At 44.8% G+C, this 24,604-nt stretch overlaps 2 protein-coding genes across 3 annotated transcripts in view; one reads left to right on the forward strand and one right to left on the reverse strand.

Annotated features, from left to right (window-relative positions):
* The window catches only part of LOC138749038 (serine/threonine-protein kinase BRSK2-like), a 107,424-nt gene extending 91,124 nt beyond the window's left edge, over nucleotides 1-16,300 (forward strand). Inside the window, exons 17-21 of the mRNA XM_069910068.1 lie at nucleotides 1,808-1,853; nucleotides 5,346-5,469; nucleotides 9,402-9,582; nucleotides 10,679-10,768; nucleotides 14,173-16,300. Coding sequence (XP_069766169.1) covers nucleotides 1,808-1,853; nucleotides 5,346-5,469; nucleotides 9,402-9,582; nucleotides 10,679-10,768; nucleotides 14,173-14,357 — 626 coding nt within the window. The 3' untranslated portion in view covers nucleotides 14,358-16,300. The remainder of the gene's footprint in view (nucleotides 1-1,807; nucleotides 1,854-5,345; nucleotides 5,470-9,401; nucleotides 9,583-10,678; nucleotides 10,769-14,172) is intronic.
* A 534-nt stretch (nucleotides 16,301-16,834) lies between these two features.
* LOC138748970 (MOB kinase activator 2-like) overlaps nucleotides 16,835-24,604 on the reverse strand; it is a 44,091-nt gene continuing 36,321 nt past the window's right edge. For both annotated transcript variants that reach the window (XM_069909949.1, XM_069909948.1), the window contains exons 4-5: nucleotides 22,876-23,000; nucleotides 16,835-21,559 (exon numbers count right to left, since the gene is read on the reverse strand). In XM_069909949.1, coding sequence (XP_069766050.1) covers nucleotides 21,291-21,559; nucleotides 22,876-23,000 — 394 coding nt within the window. In that variant the 3' untranslated portion in view covers nucleotides 16,835-21,290. The remainder of the gene's footprint in view (nucleotides 21,560-22,875; nucleotides 23,001-24,604) is intronic.

Here is a 24,604-nt window from a genome sequence, read left to right on the forward strand (position 1 = left end):
GTCAAATGGAAGAAGATGCTCCCTAACTTTGAAAGGTGACAGCCTGTCAGAAGGTGAACTTCGAAAGCAAAAGATGGGGTAGCAATTAGACAAGAAGGGGGTAGAGGTGCCGCGTTTGGGCCATGAGCAGGAAGGTGCAGCTAAAAGCCAACGGTGCAGATGGGTCTTCCCTCGTTACGTCATTCAGTGATTCTCATTTCTGAGACTTGAGAAGAATGGTGGGGAGTGTAAATGCCTAGAGTTGCCACTGGATCGGGTTTACTGACCCTCCAGTTGGACATAGGCTCCTGGCTGCCCCGAATAGATCTTCCTGGCGAGCAGAGTCTGAGGGAAACCATTAAGGGCAGGAGGGTTGGAGAGAGGACCGGGGCTTACCCATGATACCCTCCCCCCCCCCCATGTTCACTGGGTAACTGTCTGAGCTAAGAACTGTTCATCAGCCCCCTCCCACCCCACCACCATTTCTTGACGCCCTGCACCAGGGCTGAGGGCAATGATGGAAGCAGGCTTTGCTCTATGTATGCTCTCCAGGTAACAAGAAACACTGATGAAGGTAGGGTGGTAGATGTGGAGTATATGGATTTTACTAAGGCATTTGACAAGGTCCCTCATGAGAGACTCGTTCAGAAAGTCATGAGGCAGGGGAGTTGTGCAACCTTGGCTGTATGGATTAAAAATCTGCTTCCCTGTCGAAAACAGAGTAGTAATGAACGGTAAGTATTCTGCCTGGAGGCTGGTGACTAGTGGAGGGGCTGCAGGAATCTGTTCTGGGTCCCCTGCTCTTTGTGATTTTTTTTTATAAACAAACTGGATGAAGAGGCGGAAGGATGGGTCAGTAAGTTTGTGGATGATACAAAGGTTGGATGAGTTGTGGATGGAGCTGAAGGTTGTCGCAGGTTACAAAAGGAAATAGGCGGGATGCAGAGTTGGGCGGAAAAGTGGCAGATGGTGTTCAATCCGGATGAGTGTGAGGTGATGCATTTTGGGAGGTCAAAGCAGAAGGCTGAGTACAGGGTTAATGGTCGGATACTTAACAGTGTGGAGGAACAGAGGGACCTTGGGGTCCAAATCCATACCTCTCTCAAGGTTTCCGAGCAGGTTGTTAGTTAAGCAGGCCTATAGGAAGCTGGGCTTCATTAATAGAGGGATTGAGTTCAAGAGTATAGAGGTCATGTTGCAGCTCTACAAATCTCTGGTGAGATCACACAGAGTGTTGTGTTCAGTTCTGGTCACCTCATTACAGGAAGGATGTGGAGGGGGTACAGAGGAGATTTACCCGGATGTTGCCTGGATGGAAAATAAATCTTATGAGGCAAGGTTAGCAGAGCTGGGACTTTTCTCTTTGGAGTGAAGAAGGATAAAAGGAGACTTAAAAGAGGACGACAAGATTCTGAGGGGCACAGGTAGAGTGGGCGGCCATCGCTTTTTCCCCCCTAAGGCAGGAATAACAAACACCAGAGGATATTACTACAAAGTGAAGTTTAGGGGAGACATCAGAGGTAAGTTTTTTTTACACAGAGAGTTGTGGGGGCCTGGAATTCCTTGCTGGAGAAGGTGGTGGAGGCTGCAACATTGGGGATATTTAAGAGAATCTTAGACAGAGAAAAGAAAAATAGAGGGGTGTTTTTTTTTGGTGGAAATACTTAAGTCAAGGGCTGAAAGGCCTGTAGTGTGTTGGAATGTTCTGTATCTCTGACTGAAGACCCAGCCATCTTGAGTGCATACTGTTAATGAGCTGGTTATCCATGAAGATGTAATTGATCCAAATTCTTTCTATCTCTCTCTTTCCTTTTCTCCATCTACCCAGTACCAACAGAGGAAATGTCGAGTCTCACGCCAGAATCATCTCCAGAGTAAGTTTAATGGGAGAGGAGGGAGGGGACAAATGATCATCGTGTCGCACCATCTTCCCTCCCCCTCCCTCTTCTTGAGCTCATTTCCCCGCCCAGTTAAATTTAGGCGTACGTCCAGCACGGAAACAGCCCCTTTCGGCCAAATGATATTCCGTGCCGCCTAATTGACCTTCAACCCCGGTATGTTTTTGAATGGTGGGAGGAAACCGGAGGCCCTGGGGAAACCCTGGCAGACATGGGAAGAACATAGAGCCAGCATGGCATTGTGCTAACCATGCTGTCTACTAGCCCCTGGTATTCCCAGTGGTCTCCCATTCGGGTACCAACCAGGCTTGAGCTTGCTTAGCCGCAGAGGTCGGGTGAGTTGGAGCGTTTATAGGCCGGTGTGGCTGCAGGCGCCTCAGTCGCTTCTAATTTTATAATTCACTTATCATTCGGAGACACATGAGCCCGTGCTGCCAAAATACTTCCACGAGCATCCAAGGTACCTTTGGAAAGTGGGAGGGAACCAGCGCAGACACGAGGAGAACGTACAAACCCTTTACAGACAGATTCAAACTGGTGCTGCGATACTGGTGTGCGATGCTAACCGTGTCGTGCTCAGCCCCTAACTTTCAACTTTCACTGTTGTCCCAGTTTTGTTTGGTTCCGTCTTCACGTTCAAGAACTGCAGTCCCACCTCTCACCGACTTGGTTTCCTCTTACATCTCCATGGAATTTATTTTTATTAATTTTGTAAAGTAAATACTAAGTATTAACAAATCACATGAAATAATAAAAATGGTGCTAAGACCTATTGAAAAGAAGGATAAACACTACTTTAGCGGGCCAAGCGACTGCGCGGTTAGACGGGCCAATTCACCGCCCAAGTCAGTTGGTACAAGATGGGACAGGCCCCCCCTCCCCCCCCCCCCCCCGTCTCACTTGGTGACATGTGTTGCCACTTCCCGGTTGCATGGGCAGTGACTCCGCAACACGCTGACACAGTTCCCTTAGACCAGCACGCCCCGGTGGGCAGGAAGCAGGTCGCCCCCTTAAAAGGAGCGCAAGAGATTCAAGTGAAGTCGGTTACTGGCTCACCCTCGTGGTGCGTGGGCCAACTTCATTTCTGTTAGTGGCTGTGACACTGTACTTCCCCCCCTTTGGAGGCTACTGGCTGAACATAAACAGTCCGCTGCCTACGAATAAAAGGGAAGGTCATCAATAGGGTCAAAAAAACCACCTCACAAATTTTGAAAATAATAATATGAGAACCCCATAAGGAAGCAAAATGAAGATTCATTTCAGTCGTTGGGCATTAGATCTTTCTAAAGTCAGACATGCCATCACATCCTTCTCCTTGGAATTTCAAGGGGTAGGAGCAGAAATCAGCCACTCATTCAGTTCATGGCCATGAACCCGAAGTCTATCCACCACCTTCGATAGAGTCCGAAAATCTGGACCGCTCGGGGATTCCTGGATCCTTGAGTAGTACATTTAAGATTCCAATTTAAGGAGGAATAAAGAAGAGATGAACAGGTAGATTTTGATGCCTTATTCATTTGAAAATGCAGAGGGCTTTATCAAAATGAGCAGTTTTAAAGAAAAATAAAGTGGCCGCTTGTTGCCGCTGTGCATCTGCGGCGTGCACTCGCGCATGGAAAATTCAGCTAGATTGAACAAGTTGGAGTTTTTGAAAAGTCCCGATTTTCGGGTGGTCCAGATTTGGGGGGAATCTGGATTTTTGGACTTCTAGTGTATTATTAAAGTCAAAATTCAGATTTATTGTCAGGATTTATTGACATGACATCACATACGGCCCTGAGATTCTTTTTGCTGTAAGAGAGGCACTTATTGGCAGCGGAAAAATCTATGCACAATGTAAACAAATAAAGAAATGCAAACAAACTGACTGTGCAATACCGAGAGGAGGGAAAAAAATTAGATGGCTCCAACTGGTTCCTAAGGTAGAGAATTCTCAATATTTACGAGCTTCTGTTTTAAATGGGCAAACCCTTACTCTGAAGCCTACACTGACACTAGGGGAATAATATTTCCAGCATTTTCCCTTCAAAGGTTTAGGTTACCATAAATTTGTCCTAGCATGGGGAGTGAAATGTGTGAGGGGGCTTCGCAGTCATCAAATCGGCTCCAAGCTCACAGGGTTCCGATGACCATTGTCTCAGGTTACCATTAGCGAGGAGACTGAGCGCAAGTATCTGGCTGCAACGACTGGAGGGAACTTTACCCTGCTCCCAGCGCTTGTGCATTGGGATAGCCCTGCTGTCTCCCAGCTCCAGTTCAATCCTGCCCTCCGGTGCTGTCTGTGTGGAGTGTGCACATTCACCCAATGGCCGGTGCAGGTTTCTGCTAGGTGCTCCGGTGTCCCAAAGTGCCCTAAAGATGTGCGGTCAGGAAATCGGCTGCAGCAAAATGCCAAGGTGCAAGTTGTGGGAGAATTCATAGGCGGGGAACTAAATGAGGCAATGTAATTACAGTCGAACCCCTGGTAACTGGCACCTATGGGGATTAAATGCTGGGTAAGTGAATTTTCCAGTTGCTTGAGTTTGCATGAATGGTGAGGTGTGCCAATTTTAAACCCACATTTTTTACCTATTTATTTTCGGCAATATTTTTTGCCAATTGCTTGAGACTGCCACTTACTTGAATTTTGGATAACAGGGGGTTTTACTGTAATAGGAGTGTTTGGACCAGCATAATTCAATGGGCTGAATAGCCTCCTATATTGTCAGTAAAATATGAAAAAAAAACTATTTTGTTTTGAGAGTATTTGACAAGAGGGAGCATTATCCTGTATCTAATCCTACCCTAGGGTATGTGATGGGACAGGGGGATACTTTAACGTGTATATTTTCGCACTGTGCCTGCTCAAGGAGGGTGTGATAAGACAGCAGAGACTCTGTTGTACTCTGTTGGTGACTGCACTGGTAATAGAGAACGCAAAAACTGTAGATGCTGGAATCTTGAAAAAGCTGGACAGACTTTGTAGGGGGTGGGGGGGGGGGGGGGGGGAGCTCTTGACCTGAAACATTGACTGACCAATTCTCTCCATGGATGCTGCCTGAGTTCTCTCACTGATTGGCTGCACCAGGGACATTCTGAAGGGAAGTTTTCACTGTGTCAAATGCATGCTGGTCTTTATCAGACAGATACTGGGTTGGCACGGATACAGGGTAAAGCTCCCTCGACACTGTCCCATCAAATGCAGGATCATCTCACCTGTGATCTGACGGTTTGCTCCTGCACTTAAATTTTTAAATATCCAGCAAGCCTTTTCAGTCCACGAGCCCGTGCTGCCGAATGACACCTGATTGACACCGCCCCCGTCTGGTACGTTTTGAAGGGTGGGAGGAAACCGGAACCCATGCAGACGTGGGGAAAATGTGTAAACTCCTTACCATCAGTGCAGGATTCGAACCCCGGTCCTCATCTCTGGTGTAGTTGTGCTAACCGGGACTTGCTGAATAAAGCCCTGTTTTCCTTACCTTGCAGGCTTGCTAAGAAATCATGGTTTGGAAATTTTATTAACTTGGACAAAGAGGAACAGATATTTGTCGTCATCCGGGATAAACCTCTGAGCTCCATCAAAGCAGACATTGTTCATGCCTTCCTCTCGGTGAGTTCCCTAACGTTTATTCCTCCAGAGGTAGTTTAAATACACTTTGAATATTTTATTTTAAAGTTTATATCCACAATTACAAGGTTATAAATACATGCATCAATATTAATCATATATTGTTACGAGCCCAGAGGACCCCAAAACCCAGCAGCAATAGATATTCACCAAGACATATGGTTACTTAAACAAAAGTTGCTTTAAACATGAAAATGGAATCAAATTTTAACTTATCACTATTGACTTACTTAACCCCCTTCTAAGTGCACGTGTATGTCACGTGTGTGTAAGTTTAGATTCACAATCCAATCTCACTTCTCATTTTTCCAAGTTCACAGGTTGCAGGCAATTCTTATACTGTGCACAGAATTTAACATTTATAAAGGTGAATTGTCACCGCCCAGGAAGGTTCTTGTCAGTTTTCAGAGAGAGATTTGTTGTACGATGGACACCCAGCCACTTCAGGGTCTTGCTGACAAAACCTGCCCCCTTCAGGGTTCTCCAGATGATAACCTCTTTCTTCCAGGTCACCACAGAGTTTCTTCTTGCTTCTCTTATTCCAAGTGAAACATTAGACAGCCAGTCCTCTCCTCTTGCATGAACCACAAGGGCTTTGACCAGGCTGAAATAAGAACCCGTCTTCCAAATGGGGTTTTCCACAAGCTTGCCAGCTTATGCTGTTCCAGTTCCAGCTACTGTTACTCGCTGTAACACTGTAGGTCTCTCTCTCTCTCTGCTTGCAAAACCACATGACCCTCTTAGAACAGCAAATCCTCTTCCAGACAATCTGTGGCTCCAACAAGATCTTTCACCTGTTGCCTTTTGTAAAGAGGTGAAGAATTTTGGGCACTCTCCGAAGCTCTTGCAAAGGTTGTAGGGCTGTAGGGCTAATGTCCAGCATTAGCAGAGCACCAGTATTTCAAATATGATCTGTTTTAAAATGCTTGTATGTAACCTACTCTAACAAACCTTTCCCAATTTATCTCCCGAAGACCATCGCACTATACACTGCATTGTGTTTGATTATTTTCCCCTCTCCATTTAAATACATTTTGATCTCTCAGTCTGACAAATAGTTCCTCGTCTTAGCAGATCTCAAACAGGTAAAAGCCTAAGCTCTTTGTCCTTGAGTGAGCTGAGGGGGGTGCGGGAAGAGAGGAAATATTTAATTTCCCTTCTCTTCACCCCTCTTCCCAGCCTGGAAACAGCAGACACATTAAGTAGTGAGGTTGGGGAATGTTTGCAGATGAGTGTAAAACACAAAAGACTATGGTTGAAGTAAATTGTAGTTATGCTGATAACTAATGGGGCATGTGCGAAATTGAGTTGGAGCTGGCAGGAAGATGGCAGCAGTATGGAGACTATACTTCTATACCCAGCGTATAGGGCGACCCCAATTTTAAGGTGAAGTTTTTAGATTTCTGGTCACTGGCATAAATGGTCATTTCCTTTCACCCGTCTCCCCAGCCTAGAAATTCCATGCGCATTAAGTGAGGTTAGGGAATGATTGCAGGCAGGTGTAAAACATGAAAGTCCATGATTGAAGTAAAAACACAACGCTGGAGAAACTCAGCTGGTTAGACAGTATCCTTAATAGAACAAAGATCCAGATACATAACCCATGATTCGGGCTTGAGCCCTTCGTCATGTTGTTTGGGCAACTTCCTACATTTTGCTCATACCTTGAAGGCCTCAGGCCCGTATTTTTATCTTTGCTGCATTACGTACAATGTTTGAGCGGCTGAGTTTCTCCAGCATTGTACTTGATTGTGGGTAGATATCTGGCTGACATTACAGATCTGCTTCCCCTCCTCCTCTGCCAGATCTTCAGCAGGTCAAGGCCAGGTGGGTCTCGGTATCCCTGCTGTTTAAGGGTGATGATACAATCTGGTGGATGCAAAGGGAGTGGGACAGTATAAGATGCTGTGTATGGGGTGGACGGGGTCCTCAATGATTTTGTGCACCTTCTTCAGACAATAATCCAGGTAGATTGTGCCAATGTGGGGGGGAGGGGGGGAGAGACTCCAGTGATCCTCTCCACCACTCTTATGTGGATTGACCACCGATCCATTTCTCTGCAGCATCCTTACCACGCTGTGATACAGCCAGCTAGGACTTTCCTGACAGAGCTCCTGTAGAAGGATGACACAAAGGTGGCCAGTAAACCTGCCCGCTTCAGTCTTCTCAGGAAGTGCAGTCTCTGTTGCGCCTTCCTGACAAATGAGATATCGAGTGTCCACGATAGTTAAAGTGAAGTCCAAAGAACTTGGTGCTCTCCACTAGAGTTATTGATGTCTAGAGGAGGGTGGTCATTCCTCGTCCTCCTGAAGTCCACAATCACCTCCTTCGTCTTGTCCGCGTTGAGACTCAGGCTGTTCCCCTCGCACCGTATCACGAGATCGTCCACCTCCTCTCTGTGGCGTGACGCATCGTTGTTGCTGATGAGGCCAACGACCGTTGTGCCATCTGCAAACTCGATGCCACTGTCGGAGCTGGTGAGTGGTTGTGTGAAGAAACTGGATGTTCCATTCAGTCAATGAAGTTCACTCGCTGCCGTAATGTAGAAAATCTGGCAGGAACATCTTTATCCCACAATCTGCAATGTGATACTAGGCATTGCATTGATATTCCTTGAAGGATATTGAGTTGGGGAATTAATTTACAGCAGGAGGCATTAGATTGTGGGAAAGGATTAAAGATCTTTTCCATTAAATTTTGCATAAGAGATGACAAGTGTCATTTCTGTGCCACTAGTCCTTGTCAATGGCCCAGAAATGACATGCACATCAGCAAACCTGATCCTGGTGCTGATTTCTTAGGCAGGAAAATGTAGGCTTTCCTGTTCAGGCTTCTTCAGTCAGAGGATATTATTATCAGGTTGACTGCCGTCAGCTTTGCACAGACTTTAAACGGCCTGTTAAAGGCACCGATAATGGTTTAATGTAAAATCTTACACCCACGGGGTCTGAACCTGAGTGGCCTTGAGAGGTTGCAGACACCGGGGGAAGGAGAGGACTGCCGCAGGGCACCAAGAAATGGGGAGCCCCCCACTTGAGAAAGAAAGGCTGAGGATGGGGTGGTGACCACGGAAGAGGACCAGCCAAGGGGCTCTGCGGCTGGAGAACACACGAGTTGGCGAGTCACTGGCGGCTCAAGGCGATGAACCTGCGCGGGCTGCTGGCGTCTGCAGCAAGGCGCTTGCTGGCGACTGGCCGAAGGGGGTGCCAGGTATCAGAACCGAGATGCTAGAGGGTGCTGAAGGCTTTCCAGTCAAGTGTGGATCTGGAGCTCAGGTTGCCAATGGCTCGGACTGGTCTGTGTGGCTGTGGAGGCTGCAGGAGCGCTGGAGGTGGAGGTGGGGGGGGGGGGGGCTCTTTTGCTTCTTTTTGACTGTAAGGAATGCTGGGAAATTTTTGCTGATCGTGAATCTTTATGGTTTTTACACAGCTGCTGCATAACAGGGAAATCTTCCCAGAATTCCCGCAACGCAGGCTGTGTAAAGAGTTCGGAACGGAAATGAGTGACTCATTCCCGCTCCGAAACTTCTTCCGCGGCAGCCCTAGACAGTTTTGCAGACTGACTGCAGTCTAAACCAGTCTGCAGGCAGTCCGTGACGATGGGTTAAATAAATAGGATGACGTTGGAGCTGTGACGCTGTACACATATGCAGGGTCTGCACCAAGGTCGGCACTGACCGACGTCCAGCCTTCGGAATGACTGCGACTTGGGAATGTAGTGTAAACGTCCTCCCTGTGTGACTGGCCACTCTGGAAGATAAGTAAAAATTATCGACAGGAAATTATCGCGGCAGCTGTGTAATAACCATATTTGGTAGACTAAAAGAAATTTCGTGTCATAGCACAGTTCCTGTTTTACATGACAACAATAAAATAATCTTGAATTTATACCCCTTTAATCTTTGCTTGCTCCAGATTCCCAGTTTGAGTCACAGCGTTATATCACAGACGAGTTTCCGTGCGGAGTACAAATCAGTCGGAGGGCCAACTGTCTTCCAGAAACCGGTGAAATTTCAGGTGGACATTACATACGCAGAGGGGGCTGAGGCACAGAGAGAGAATGGGATTTATTCTGTCACTTTTACCTTAATGTCAGGTGAGTAAACACTTTGGGAGAATTCCTATGATTTAGATTTCAGATTTATTGTCAGAGTACATACACAACATCACATACAACCCTGAGAAAAAAATCAATGCAGTGCAAAAGTGAGAGCCCATAAATGAGTCCCTGATGATTTGTCGTTGAGGAGTCTGATGGAGGGGGAGCAGCTGTTCCTGAACCTGGTGGTGCGAGTCTTGTGGCACCGATACCTCTTTCCTGATGGCAGCAGCGAGACCAGAGCGTGTGCTGAGTGGTGTGGATCCTGCTGCTGCTCTCTGACGGCAGCGTTCCCTGTAGATGTTCTAGAGTTTGGGGAGGGTTTTACCCGTGATTTCCTGGACTGTGTCCACTAACTTTTGCAAGGCTCTATGGTCTGAGGCATTGGTGACCCTATATCAGAACATGATGCAGCCGGACAGCACACTTTCCACCACTTAACTGTAGAAATTTGCCAGAATTTCCGATGTCAAACCAAACCTCCACAAACTCCTGAGGAAGTTGAGGCCCTGATGTGTTTTCTTCATGATACCATTTGTATGTTGGGTCCAGAAAAGATCCTCCGAGATAGTGACTTAAATTTCTCACCCTCTTCACCTCTGATCCCCCAATGATCACTGGATCATACACCTCTGGTTTTCCCTTCCCAAAGTCAACAATCACCTTGGTCTTGGTGACATTGAGTGTAAGGTTGGTGCATTAAGGTTGGTGCATCATTCAGCCAAGTTTTCAGCTTCCTCCTGTTTGCTGACCAATCACCACTTTTCATGCGGCCCACTACTGTGGTATCGTCAGCGAATTTGTAAATGATGTTGTTGTCGTACTGAGCCACATAGTCATAGGTCAGATCGAATGGGAAGTAGCAAACAATTCTTCAAAGCAAGTGTGGTGGAAATCTGGAACTCTTCCACCTCCTGAAGACTCCAGATTCTTTGGAAAGGGGTCGATTAAAATAGCTGGCCCAGAATTGTTTGCAGAACCAACAAGGCAGACGTCTTTGCTCCACCAAGTATACCGACAGTCTCAAAATGACCAGCACCATGACCACTGGATGTACAGAGTACAGGGTTCACGAGATCTTTGTCTTCTTCAGGGCCCAGCCGCAGATTTAAAAGAGTCGTGGAAACAATTCAAGCACAGTTGTTGAGTGCGCACGATCAGCCTTTGGTTCAAGCACTTGCAGGTACGTGGTCAACCTTGCTTGCTCTGTACAGTATGGTGGCTCTTTTTGTATGCGTGTTTATAGGACCAGAGAGAGCTGCACACGGGCTGGCTGTGCTCAGAATGTGGCCAATAGTTGCACATGATGGAGGGATAGTGTTTTGGAGAGCAGGCCTCTGGCCCAACTCCAAGCTATTTATCTACCCAACCTAGTCCCACGTCTGTGTTCAGGCCACATTCCGCTAAACCTTCCCATCATGCACCCATCCAAATGTCCTTTGAAAGGACCACTTCCTCTGGCAGATCATTCCACATAGCTACCATCCTGTGTGTGAAAACATTGTTCCTCTATAAAACATAAGGGCAGAAATAGGTCATTCAGCCCATTGAGTCTGCCCTGCCATTCATTCATGAGCTGATCCATTTTCCTCACTCAGCCCCCACTGCCCGGCCTTCTCCCCATAACCTTTAATACCCAGGCTAATCAAGAACTATCAATCTCTGCCTTAAATACACCCAATGACTTGGATGGCAACAAATTCCAAACCCTCTAGCTAAAGAAATTCCTCTGCATCTAAAGGTAAAGGCTCCATTATTGTCATGTAATACTAAATTAGAATGTAGCATACATGAAATTCTTTAACTTCTGTGTCCCGTAAGGCAGAGAATTGCCACTTTGCCCAGCGCCCCTCACAAAAACCTACAGCACCTGGTGTTTCTAAGTGGTCTCCCATCTAAGTACTGACCAGTCCTGAGCCTGTTTAGCTTCCGAGATCAGACAGTCTCATTAGACTTCCATCAGGAAGTTGGGCCCTTTTGTCCTAGACTTCCCCACCATGGGAAACAACCTTTCTACATCTACTCTGACCATGTCTTTCAACATTCCAACTGTTTCGATGAGATCCCCCCCACCCCTCCCATTCTCCTAAATTCCGACGAGTTCAGGCCAAGAGCCCTCAAACATTCCTCAGGTCCCTTATCTCTCTCGCCTTAAATTTATGCCCTCCAGCTTTAGTTTCCACATAACATGAAGAGACTATTTACCTTATCCCCCTCACAATTTTATAAAGTCTCTCTTCAACCTTGGGAGAAAAGTCTCAGCCTATCTAGCCTCTCCTCGTATTTCAAGCCCATCTTTTGTGAACCCTTTCTAGTTCAATGATATATAGTTGGACAACCAGAAGTGCACATACACCAAGCGCGATCTCACCTGCTTCTTGTAACGTCCCTGCTTCTATACTGATGAAGGCAAGTGTTCCAACTACTCTTACCCTGTTGACCTGTGTTGCCCCTTCATGGAACTGTATTCCCAAGTCTCTGGACAGAGCAGATGTGGTAAGGATGTTTTCCATGGTAGAGGAGCCTAGGTCGGAGGGGACCATGAGTCTGAGGAACTTGTTGCCACAGATGGCTGTGAGATTGCTGGGTGTATTTAAGGCAGAGATGGACAGGTATTTGATTAGTCAGGGCATCAAAGGTTACGGGGAGAAGGCTGGGGAGTGGGGCTGAGCAGGTGGATGGATCAGCTCATGATTAGAATGGCGGAGCAGACTCAATGGGCCGATTTCTGTTCCATATCCACAATATTCTCCAGGGCCCTATCATTCCCTGTTTAAGTCCTGCCTTGGTTTACCCTACTAAAAGTGTAACACCTTGCACTTGTCTAGAAGATTAGGATGGGATTAGCCACAACGTGATCCATGTTGATCTGTGGTGAAGACCCTGGACTAGCAGGCAAAGTTCTGGACCATTGACGACATCAGATCCCATCATTGTACAGAACAGAATTCATGGTTCTGCGGCATTATAGCGTAACTTACATTTCAAAAGTAAATAAAGTGCAAGAAAATAGGAGAATGTGAGGTAGTGGTTTATTGGCCATTCAGAAATCTGATGGCAGAGGGGAAGAAGCTGTCCTGCTGGGTGTTCATCTTCAGGCTCCTGTTCCTCCTTCCTGATGATAGCAGTGTGAAGAGGGCATGGCAGCTCAGGAACTAAGTCGATGTGTGCTATCAGTCAAGTCAACCTATGCTTTACTACAAGGTGGTGCAAAATAAAAGTTCAGTTAAGTTGAAGTCCAGGCAATAGTCTGACAACAGCTGGGAAGAAACTATCCTTGAGCTTGGAGGTGGGTGATGACAAACTCGTGTATTCTTCTGTCCAGCGGGAGGTGGAAGTGAGTGTGATTGATTGGAATGGGGCTTTCAATTTATTGGCTGCTTTTCCAAGGCATTGGAAAGTGTCAACTGAGTCGACGGAGGGGAGGCTAGTTTGTGTGAGCTGCGTTTCCAACTCTCCGCAAATGTTGTGTGGTCTTGTACCAGGGCTGTCTTCTGTGCTGTAATTGTAAGAAAATGTTACGAGAGTTTGGGGACACGCCAAATTATTTTGCACTTCTGAGGGAGGAGAAGGCAATGGTGCACCTTCCTGTCCGTAGTGTCAACGTGGTTGGATCTGGATTTACTGTTGGTCGTATTTACTCAGTAAAATCTTTTTATTTGCGCAATTGCCCTGACCACCCTCTGGGTGCTCCAGCTTGCTCCCAAGGACATGCAGGTCAATAGGTTCATTAGTCACTGTAAATTACCCCAAGTGTGCAGTTGATGTAGAATGATAAGATATAGGAGCAGAAGTCGGCCCATTGAGTCTGCTCCGCCATTCTAATCATGAGCTGATCCATCCTCCCACTCCCCGTAACCCCTGATGCACTGACTGATCAAATATCTGTCAAGCTCTTCCTTAAATACACCCAGTGACCTCGCCTCCACAGCTGCCCTTGACAACATGTTCCAAACTCACACTCACGGTCCTCTGGCTAGACATTTTTCCACCTCTCGGTTTTAAATAGATGCCCTTTTATTCCTGAAGTTGTGCCTCCTTGTCCTAGACTCCCCTACCATATCTACTCTGTCCAGTCCTTTCAGCATTCGAATGTTCTCTAAGAGCCCCCCTCCCCCCATCCTGTACTCAAACGAGTACAATTCAAGAGCCGGCAATCGTTCCTCATCTGCTAAACCTTTCATTCCTGGTATAATTCTAGTAAATCTTCTCTAACTCCACTCCAACAGCAACTCATCTTTTCTCAAATAAGATGCCAAAACTATACCCAGTTCTCCAAGTGAGGGCTCACCAGTGGGTTACAGAGTCTATACATTAGGGATGTAATGTTTAGACTCTGTAACCCACTAGTGAGCCCTCACTTGGAGTACTGAGTATAGTTTTGGGTGCCTTATTTGAGAAATCTTTAATGAAAAATATAGCCACCATAAAAATGGGATTTGTGTAATAGGCCAGCATGGACTCGTTAGTCTGAAATGTACTAACTTCCACTCCACCCGAGACTGTGCTTGTGGTTTTCCATCTTTGATCTCTCCCAGTGGCAGATTTGTTGTTTACCTTCACCCTTTCTTTCTCCGGTAACTGCAGATGAGAAAAACGGCCAGTATAGCCACCCTTCAGGGACACCAATCCGAGGAGCCCAGAGCATGCCCAGGGCATGGAATGATTCAGAGTCCGTCGAGCATTTCAGGCGAGGAGATTCCAAACACTCGTCCTCCTTGAAGGAGAAACCCAAGCTCTTATCTTCGAATGGCACCCAAAGTCAACCGTAAACTGATCGAGCAAAAAAAAACAAAAACCGGACCAACTTGTTTGGAAGAGGTGACGTTGTCTTTGCGAAGATGTAAATATCTTTAAACAAGAAGTGGAGCTGGATATGACCTCTATAGTCCTGTTTCATCTTATTATTTAAGGATTGTATGTGACGCCACTTGGGAATGGACCCACACATTCGGAGTTGGTGCACCCATTACATTTGAGTCTGCTTCAAGAAATTATGGGACTGCTTTCCACAAACCAGGATAATGTGGGAGTCAGGATCTCATTGCCCTGGTAAACCATCCTGCCGACATCCCTTCCCCTATCCCCAATGGGATTTGCTTATGCACCAGATTCCCACAATTTGGCCACAAAATTCAGCAGAATCCTGTTCCTCTGTGCATCTGATGCTGCAGTCACGCGGAGAGACGGTCGGTGTGGGACAAGTCGGAAGGCAGGCAGGTACGCTGCTGTTCTTCATTGGCGGCACGACAGGATGTTGGAGCTAGTCCTGTTTTATGCAAATGCTGCCTTGCTCTGGTTGAGCACAGGAGGCTTCCACAGCAGGTGAAGCAAGCACAAACTGTGGACGACCGGCTTCAAACAAGCGAGGAAGTAAAACTCAGCTGCTGTTTTGAAAACGAATATTTCAAATGTTGACCACCTACTCCACTCCTTGCTCCATGGCTGTAGAGAAACCTTTCAGATACAGTTTTTTTTATTTCCAGAAGGACCTTAATTTACTTTCTGTGATGCATCGGACACGATTGAGGACGGCCCTTCCCTTTTAGTAGTCGTAAGGGAGTAAAAAAAAAATCAATGATTGAATGGCAGGTTGGAACTCCAGGCTAAAGTCTAATCTGCTGTTTAGAGCTTCCTAAAGGAGGCCGCGGAATGGCAGAGCAGCCCCATCTTCTAATACAATGGTTCCAAGAGGTCCTTCCGTCCCCACATATTCCCCTTCTAGAGCCATACAGCATGGATTTTTTTAAAAAAAGGCCCTTGGCCCAACTTACCCAGGCCAACCCCCTTGTCTGTATTAGGCACATCACTTTAAACCTATCCTATTCCACGAGTGGAGATAGGCAAGGCTGTGGTGAGAGGTGACCCGATGTAATGTACAAGGATTGTTTAGTTTTTCCACTGCTCCAGTTGATTTCCTCCTTCATTAAACTTAATCCCATTGTTTAAAAAAAAAGAACCATTGAGAATAGGAAGGCGAGGACTCTGGGCTAAAGATGGAATAGACAAGTGGCAACAGAAATAATGCCTCCTGAATAAATAGTTTCTCTGGCTCAGACAATCCTAACTCCTTGTAACCAGCTTATCCAAACTATGAAAAGAGATTCTGTCCTCTCCAGTCCATCCAAAAAGTACCTGTTAATGGTAGAGATCTTTGTCGAATTCTTCTGTCCTCAGTGCTTTGCATCATCTGGCTATTGGAATAAAGCAAAGAACTCTCCACAGGATCAATAGCAAAACCTGGAAAACTAACATTTGACAGCAACTCAGTCGGCTTGGAAGGCTAAACCCGCACTAAACACATTTAGTTGGGCAGAGCTGGAGAGAAAGGTTGTAAACCTGCCCGTGACAGTTTAAACTTAAGGCTGGACAAACAAAGCATTTATTCTTCCCCTTGTGGATCTGCCACCAATATTTTTTTTTCTTTAATATTCCTTCCTGGTTGTAGCTCTGTATGTTGTACACTACGTCCGCGTGTGTGTGTTTTTTTTTTAAGTTAACAATATGAAGTAGAGCTGTACTATCTGTTTCAGAGGTTATTTACACAGCGCAGCACTTCGAGAATTGATAGTTTGTTCCAGATGACTTTAAAAGCAGCAGGATGCCTACATGCAAAGTGGACCTTTCTTCCCGCCCACCACTATTTTTTTCTTTGACTCCATCAAATATAATACTTTATCAGCTGAACAAACCTGTAAATTTGTATATGAATTTAGTGGGCTAGTTTAAATTAACAAATAAAGTCATATACAAGAATTGTCGGCCTATTTTTTATATCACTTTATATGGCACGAGAGTGAGAGTCAGTCGCTCCCACCACTTTAGATCTCAACATCCATTAACACCGCACAATGAAGATTTTGCTTCCCGAATACTTGGGTGTATTTTAGTGGTTTCATGACGTATAAAGTGCAACGTCAATGAAATTTCATTTTCTGCATTCGCACTTCTTACCTGCTTGTTGTAGTGCAGTCAGTAATGAACAGGGTGAAAGGTTTCACCAGGTCATTAAAAACATTGCAAATTGCTTTTAACAGCATGGTGGGGGCGGGGGGTCAAAACCAACATGGGCCATCTATACAGAGTGTTCCTATATACGGAAACAAAAATAACATTGTAATGCATGCTAAACCCCTTAAAGAGCACTTTAAGTTGCATGATTTGTTCTTTTTTGCATTATAATGCATCTATAACACTGAAGTGTGACAAAAACAATGAAAATTTCTAAAGATACAAAAGGCACATTAGGTGATTGTTACTCTTTTATTTTATGATTTTCTTGTGAAATGCAATGTATGCTATTAAGAAGTTATAGTATATTCAGTATTAACAGACTATCAAAGGCTTCCCATACATTAACAACTCTATTAGCAACAAGCGAGCACCATCGGTTGTGCATTGAACTGAAACATCCCTTTTGGTTTGGTGCAGTCAGCTTGTAAACACACTTTTTCCTGTTAGCCAATCATTAAGTGTGCTAAAAGTACCCGTGAACAACTGGGAACCACATCATTCCTTCACAACTATCCAATAATCGAGGGTTCCTCGAGAGAAAGAAAGAAAAATCTACAAGAAATTAAATCAAAGATAGCTAGGGTGCAGTTTGCTTCCATCGCATTTGGCAGGCCAGCATCCCTGCCCAAGTGGTAATCAGGAGAAACCAGAAAGGTATTTGAGTTCACGGATCAGGCGATACAGAAAGAATTCATTACATCAGCACTCCTTCTATGCTTCGCCAATGAGATTGGGAAGGGCTCCGCCTTCAAAAGCGAACCAAATGTTTTCCCTATCTGTGAACTAAAAGGTCAGCCCTATGGGGGTGCTAATGAGGAAGGCTTCCATCTTGTAAAATACACGGAGGAGGTAGCTAAGCTCATATCCCAGGCCAAGCTGTTGAGTTCTTCCCACCTAGCCTGGGAATGTACATCTGGACAACACAGTGAGAGAGAATTTATGCTATCCAAAAGATAGAATGCTAAGCTTCAAACTGTCCAAGACCAGTTTCACTGCCACTCGAGATCCTATTAGCACAGCTCAACACGGTCTTTATCCCAAACTTTAACCGATGTTGTTACATAAATGCATCCATTGTGCCATTTCTACGTGGCCTTGGAACAAGAGCTTTACTCCACACATAGATAAAAATGAAACGGGTTAATATGCACTTGCTTAAACAACAGTGGATCCAGAAGGAAACTATCAAAAAAATGTCAGCCAGCACAACTCATTCATTCTGGAAGCTCTCATGAACTTGGACCAGAAGCAGAGTTTTGGTTTGCAATCCCATCTCCAGTTCTGTTGACACACAAAGTGACCACACAAAATAAAACTGAGTTGTCGATCAAGCTGCAATTTTTTTTTTCTAGACAGAAGGAAGCAGGGGGTTCCTTCCCTCTCCAAACTTCTCCCTTAAGGTGGCTGCTGTTTCGATTTTAGGAGAGGGACCTCATATGAACTGCTTACTTGAGATGGTCTCCGTGGGCCTGCAGTATACACGTCCTGCATTGCAGACCCACATCCTCCCAAATCTACAATTCTATCAGTTCCTGGAACCTTGGATTGCATAAAGACTGAGAATTGCAAAGAGAAAGCAAGTGTAACCTGCCCGTTAGCACTTCTCCTGTGGTCTAAGCATACCAAATTACAATCTACTCAGACTATCAATAATATGCATTTGTACCATGCAAAAATAAAATGGTGCCAAGCTCCAGCCAGTCACTCCCTGTGAAGTGATTGTCCAGTGTTTTCTGTTCCAATGTAAAACAGAAAAATAAAGCATGCCAAAAAATAAATAGGATTTGCACTCGACAGGAAAAGCAAATCAAAAAATATCAGGCAGCAATCTTTTACCTATTGCAGATGTTATTAATTTTTTTTATAATAACCCCTAACGACAGGCTTATCATGGAACCAATTAGATAAGGTTAATAACATCAAACAATGGAAATATCCATTGCACTGTTCTGGTCTTTAAAACCCCCGCCATGCTGGCCATTCTAACAAGAGTGTGTATGATGGACATCTTCTCTGGGCAGGGTACCAAGCAGGCACTTCTATCGCCAAAAGTGTTCTTCACTGTTTACTTATTTAAAGTCAAGTTGTGACACCAAAAACCAAGAGGTATAATTAAAATAAAATCTGATTGCAAATTAAGAAGGAAGGTGCTTGTTCTGAGCTACTCCTTTCTTACAGAGTAGAATTCCACCAATAATAATATTGGAGTGTGACCAAACATCCTCAAGTCATAGCCACCAGAAGTTCAGACTTTCAAAAGAAATCACGCATACTGCCAGATAAACTTCAACATAGTCGGGGGATTAAGGGATATGGGCAAAAGGAGCTGAGCTGATCATGAGATCAGCCATGATTTCACTGAATGACAGAGCAGGCTCGACGGGCCAAATGGCCGACTCCTGCTCCTTATGTTCTAAGGGATCGTGGACTTCACTGGATTCTGCCCTTGCCATTCTGAAAGATCATGCTTGTCGGGGGGAGGGTGAGCCTTGACAATGTTAGAACTGATGCCACAACGGTTTCTGTGCAATGCTGCAGCAGGGGAATAAGCAAAAAAAAAGGTGCTCCTGTTCATTTTCTCACTCGGGACAGGAAAAATGTATAGGGACACATTAGTGGGTGACACAGACTTTCTCACCATTTTAAAGGGTTTTAGAATCTAATTTTTCAGGAAGAGCCCATCAAGCGTCAGAAGCTACTGCACATTTTTGCTCAACTCTTCTGTGATCACAAAGAGTCACACCCCAACAAGAAATAAATCACTGCCTTTGATTCCATCAGCTTCTAGTAGTCTGGCACTCATAACCCAAGTGGATGATATTCAAAACCAATCAAAAAAAGGTTCTCTAAGTACAATTCAAATAGCTTCTAACCCAATGGTTCTCAACCACTTTTTCCCCCTCACTCACATACAATCTTAAGTCATCATTTATTAACCACAGAGAATCCATGCCATAGGATGCCATAAGTGCTGTGGTTAGTGGTCTGTGAGGAAAAAAGGATCGAGGACTACTGTTCTAACCATTTCCCGCTAATCCCCTCCACATCACCTTCCAAACCAAGTCACCCAGATGCAACCAAAGAGGGAGGGCTTGGATCTTTATTGCCAGTGCTGTTTTTAAATGCCACTGTTTTTAAATGCTAAGCGTTAATTTGATTCCAAGTCATGCAAGATCAAACAGCAAAACTCATACAAACACATTGTAAACCCAGAGCACAAGAGGGAGGTGATTCTCTCTCTCTCACACACACACACGCGCGATTCCTTGATTCTCAGCAAAATTAATTTTGCTTATCGCACCACTCCCAGGTCAGTAGTGAAGTACATTAATACAAAAATAAAAGAACTTTTAGCAGTCTTAATTGTGACCCTTGAACCTGGACCATAACATCCACCAAGCGTAATTGGAAGTACGTGGTAATCTCACTCAAGGAGGCAGGTGAGTAGGAAATTGTATAATACTGCACTTTAGCAGCATTAAAAGTTTATTCAATACTAATGCTGGGGCATGGTGTTGGGAGGGTTCTACATTCTGCAACTAATCAAGCCTTGGAGTGTTTGTCCATAATGGAAAGGACAGGCTTCCTTCACCTCAGTGAGAACATACAGTATATTCACATCAAAGGGAATCTAATACATTTTCAGGCTGAAAATATATTTTTTTTTCTGAGGTCATACGAGATAACACCACTTTTGGACTCGGGATAGTTCATAAAGATTGCATAAATTTAAATTTAGACAAACAGCACGGTAATAGGCCCTTTTGGCCCACGAGCCCATGCCACCCAATTGACCTACAACCCCCAGCACATACGAACAGTGGGAGGAAACTGTAGCCTCCGGGGAAAACCCACGCAGACAGAGAGAGCGTATGAACTCCTTACAGACAGTGTGGGATTTGAACCCTAGTCCTGATCGCCAGCGCTGCAAAAGTGTTGCGCTAACTGTGCATGCAGGAAACCAAACAAGGCATGAGTCATGAATTTCAGCTCCATTTGGATCATGAACTGTCGATTATCCTCAAAAGCGCTCACATGATGACACCAACAAATTGAACAAGAAAGAAAAGCAGAGGAAGGAGGACAGGTATAGCAGCATGTCCCTTCAAGGGAAAGCTGTCTCCAGCTTGATTCTGAACATACTCCAGGACGAAGAACAAAAATATAGAGACGACGGAAATAGTTATATCCATTCCATCCCACACCCCAAGGATCTAACCGTCATGTTGCCCTGCCTGCAGATTTGCACCATTCGCACCACACAATGGGCATGGAAGATCCAGTTAAAAAAACTGTGGCAGTGAGCAGCAGTTAGTTAATGTGTGCCGACAGTCATAACTGATAGCAAGCAAGTTATGGCAATCTTCTGCAGAGGTGAGAGAGCTCATTGCACACACTCATTGGATTAGTTAAAGGGGTGAGTGGTGCATATTAGAGGAGCCAAGTAACTCTCTATATAGAGAGTTTAACATTGTTTGGCAAAGATGGATTTCAGCAAGGCTTGTCACAAGGGATAACTGCTGTGCTTCAGGATGGGTTCAACATGGTCACTACTTTGGGTCACTTGGATTTACTGATTTGTTGGTCACATATTACTTCAGCGTTGCCATGGGCAACATGATCATTGACGTTTCTATTCTTTTCACTAAAGAAAATATTTCTAATATCCACCATGTGCACTGGTTGACAGCTCATCTGTGGTTGACATGGTTCTGGGACAGTGGTGCACCACTGAGGAGGACATCTGTCAAGTCCCGCATCACAGCCGTTTCCTTGGGGTCAACGAGATTGAACTCCCTGACAAAGATCAGAAAGTGCGTGTACAAGGTATTGAGGTGTGGATGCAGTTCGAGGGCCACAACCTCCTTGAAGTGGGCGCAGTAGATGTGAGCAAGAACGTGGAAGAGGTAGCGACAGATCTTCTGCACGAGCGATTCAAAGGTACTCGGGAAGTCTTTACCTGTTGGCAAAATGGGAGACCAGTCAACCTCATGAGGGTTTCGAGACAGTCGCATGCACAGACAAAAAAAAAATAGGTTGTTGGCAGTTGTGGAACATTCTTGACAAATGACACCTAATGAATAATGAGATAGTATCTTCTTTTTAATACATGTGCAAACAAGCATGAGCTGTTGAAAGCCAGTGTAATTTTTGCTGGATGACAGATTCGCTCGCTGTCATCTGAGGCAGATCATTAGACAAAAAAAAAATGTTAAGAATGAAACAAAAACAAAGTTAAAACAATAACCTAATATATAGTGAAACACAAAAGTCTGCAGACGCTGCGATTGTAGTAAAAACACACAGAAATGCTGGAGGATCTCAGCTGGCCTTGCAGTATCTATAGAAGGTAAAGGTATATTACTGACATTTTGGGCCTGAGCCCTTCTTCATGGTAGAAGCAAAAAGGCGTCTTCTGGATAAAGGCTGGGAAGAACGGAGGGGAAGGAGTCCAGTGTAAAGATACATTACCGACGTTTCGTGGAATGACACATTAGCGACGTTTCGTCTTTTGGCCTGGACTCCGCCCCTTTCTCTCTCTTCCAGACGCCTTCCTGTTTTTTAGCTTATACCTTGAAGAAGGGCTCAGGCCTGAAACGTCGGCAATATATCTTTACCTCCCGTGGTGCTGCGAGACCGGCTGAGCTTCTCCAGCATTTACTGTGTGTTTTTACAATCATCTACCTACAACTGAGTTCATCCAAGACACTGCCAAGGAACTTTCTTGGTAATGAAAGTTGCAATCAAACAGACTTAATATTTACTTGACCTTTTTCAGCAACTCTGGATATCCCAAACAGCACTTCGTCCACGAAGCATTTCTCGAGTTTAAGTCACTGTTGTGATATAAGGAAACCAAATTATTTGCAGTGAGCTCCCTGAAACCGCAATGTGACAACGGCCAAATAATTTGCTCCATGCTGGTCAGGAGGGAGTAAAAGACTGAAAACAAATACATTGTGAGGAAGAAAAATAGAGCAATTCTCTATTGATTTTGAGATGAATTGTAGTAAAAAACACAAATGCTAGAGGAACTCAGCAGGTCTTGCAGTGTCTATAGGAGGTAAAGATATATACCCAATGTTTAGGCCTGAGCCCTTCGTCAAGCCCTTGAAGAAGAGCTCAGGCCCAAAACGTTGGTTAAATATCTTTACCTCCTATGGACATTATGAGACCTGCTGAGTTCCTCCAGCGTTCTTAGTTTGATTTTCGATACGGCAACAGGTGCAAGCCTACTTTATGTGGGAGTGTTATTAAATTATTAGGAAAACTCACCATATTTGGTAGGAAAAATTTCTTCATCCGTCAACAATTTTTGGATGTGTGTCATCACAAGGTCAATATACTGAGGTGCAGTATACTTTATTTTCTTCCCCCGCTCATCGGTCCAGAAGTACTGACTGTAGCAATGAAACAAATTACAAGTCAGAATGAGCTAAATCTGAATTGTCTGATCCACATACATCAGCAACCTTCAACTCTGAAAAGAAGATTCTGACATAAAATGTTCAATAAGATGTCTTCAATCTTTCTGAGCTGGTTTCATATTCTATTTGATGACAACTTTCCTGCATGTCAACTCTGTTTGTTCCAATCTGCTTTACAGCCTTGGTTTTTAAAAAAAAAACACGATGGACTTGAAATTTTACATGACTTTTGGAGGAGTGGGAATATCCATTCGCCCAACTTCAAGTTAACTCTTCAGTGGTATAAAGGTCAATAATTGCTGTGTCACTACCTAGCAGAGGACATCCTGGCTTGTTTGGCGTGCTCTTTTCAGCTCCTAAATCACTGTCGGAGTTCCAAGCTGTATTCTCAGTCAGGCAACCACATGACAAGTTGAAGCAGGCAGAATTTAAGTTACTATTATTAATAGTCAGATGAGAAATAAAACGGCAAAATGTGCTGCACTGACACTTTTTATCATCCAAGTGCCTTTTGCGTGATATTACAACTATCTGCAATCCTGCAAAGTACAGTAAAACCCCTGGCATCCCGCACCTATGGGGATTGGTAGATTCTGGCTAAGTGAATTTTCTGGTTGCTTGAGATGGCGTGTTGCATAATTGGCGAACTAACAGCGAGGTACACTAACTTTTTTTTTTAACCTATTTATTTTCTGCAATTTTTTTTCCTGGTGGCTTGAATTCTGGTTAACAGGGGGTTTTACGGTATAATGAAAGGGTAATGATAACATTGCAGTTAGATTGCTGGAGCAGCATCTGGAAGTCACGAGTACAAATCCCACAAATGCAGCTAGAAATTTTAAATTCCAGTAACTAAATAACCATATAACAATTACAGCACGGAAACAGGCCAATTTGGCCCTTCTAGTCCGCACTGATCCAAGTACCCTCCTCTAATCCCACCTACCAGCACTCTGCCCATATCCCTCCATCCCCCTCCCATCCATATACTTATCCAACTCTTTCTTAAATGACAACATTGACCCTGCCTCCACCACCTTTCCTGGAAGCCCATTCCACACAGTAACCACTCTCTGAGTAAAGAAGTTCCCCCTCATGTTACTCCTAAACCTTTGCCCGTCAACTCTCTACCCATGACCTCCTGTATTCATCTCTCCTACTCTCAATGGGAAAAGCCTTTCCACATCAACTCTATCTATCCCTCTCATTATCTTAAACACCTCTATCAAATCCCCTCTCAGCCTTCTACGGTCCAAGGAATAAAGACCTAATTTGCTCACATCCCAATTTACCCCAATTACAAATCAAACGACAGCTTCCCAGGAAGAAAAGTCACTGTCAATCACAAACACTATTCGATAAAGACAACAGCATTGCCAAGGGTAGCAACAATACATGTCCATGTACATGCAGTCAACAGGTGAAAACACACCACGCAGAGCCATGAAGAACAGTTACCACTGAACTTCCAGTGAATTGATCCAAACAGCTGGAAGCAGTAAGCTGCTGGAACAATGGACGACAAGCCCAAATCCAAGTGGTCTCCCTCCCTGTCACTACAGATACTCACAGAAATT

This window comes from Narcine bancroftii, chromosome 13 (genome assembly GCF_036971445.1).
Source record: "Narcine bancroftii isolate sNarBan1 chromosome 13, sNarBan1.hap1, whole genome shotgun sequence".
Taxonomy (NCBI): Eukaryota; Metazoa; Chordata; class Chondrichthyes; order Torpediniformes; family Narcinidae; genus Narcine; species Narcine bancroftii.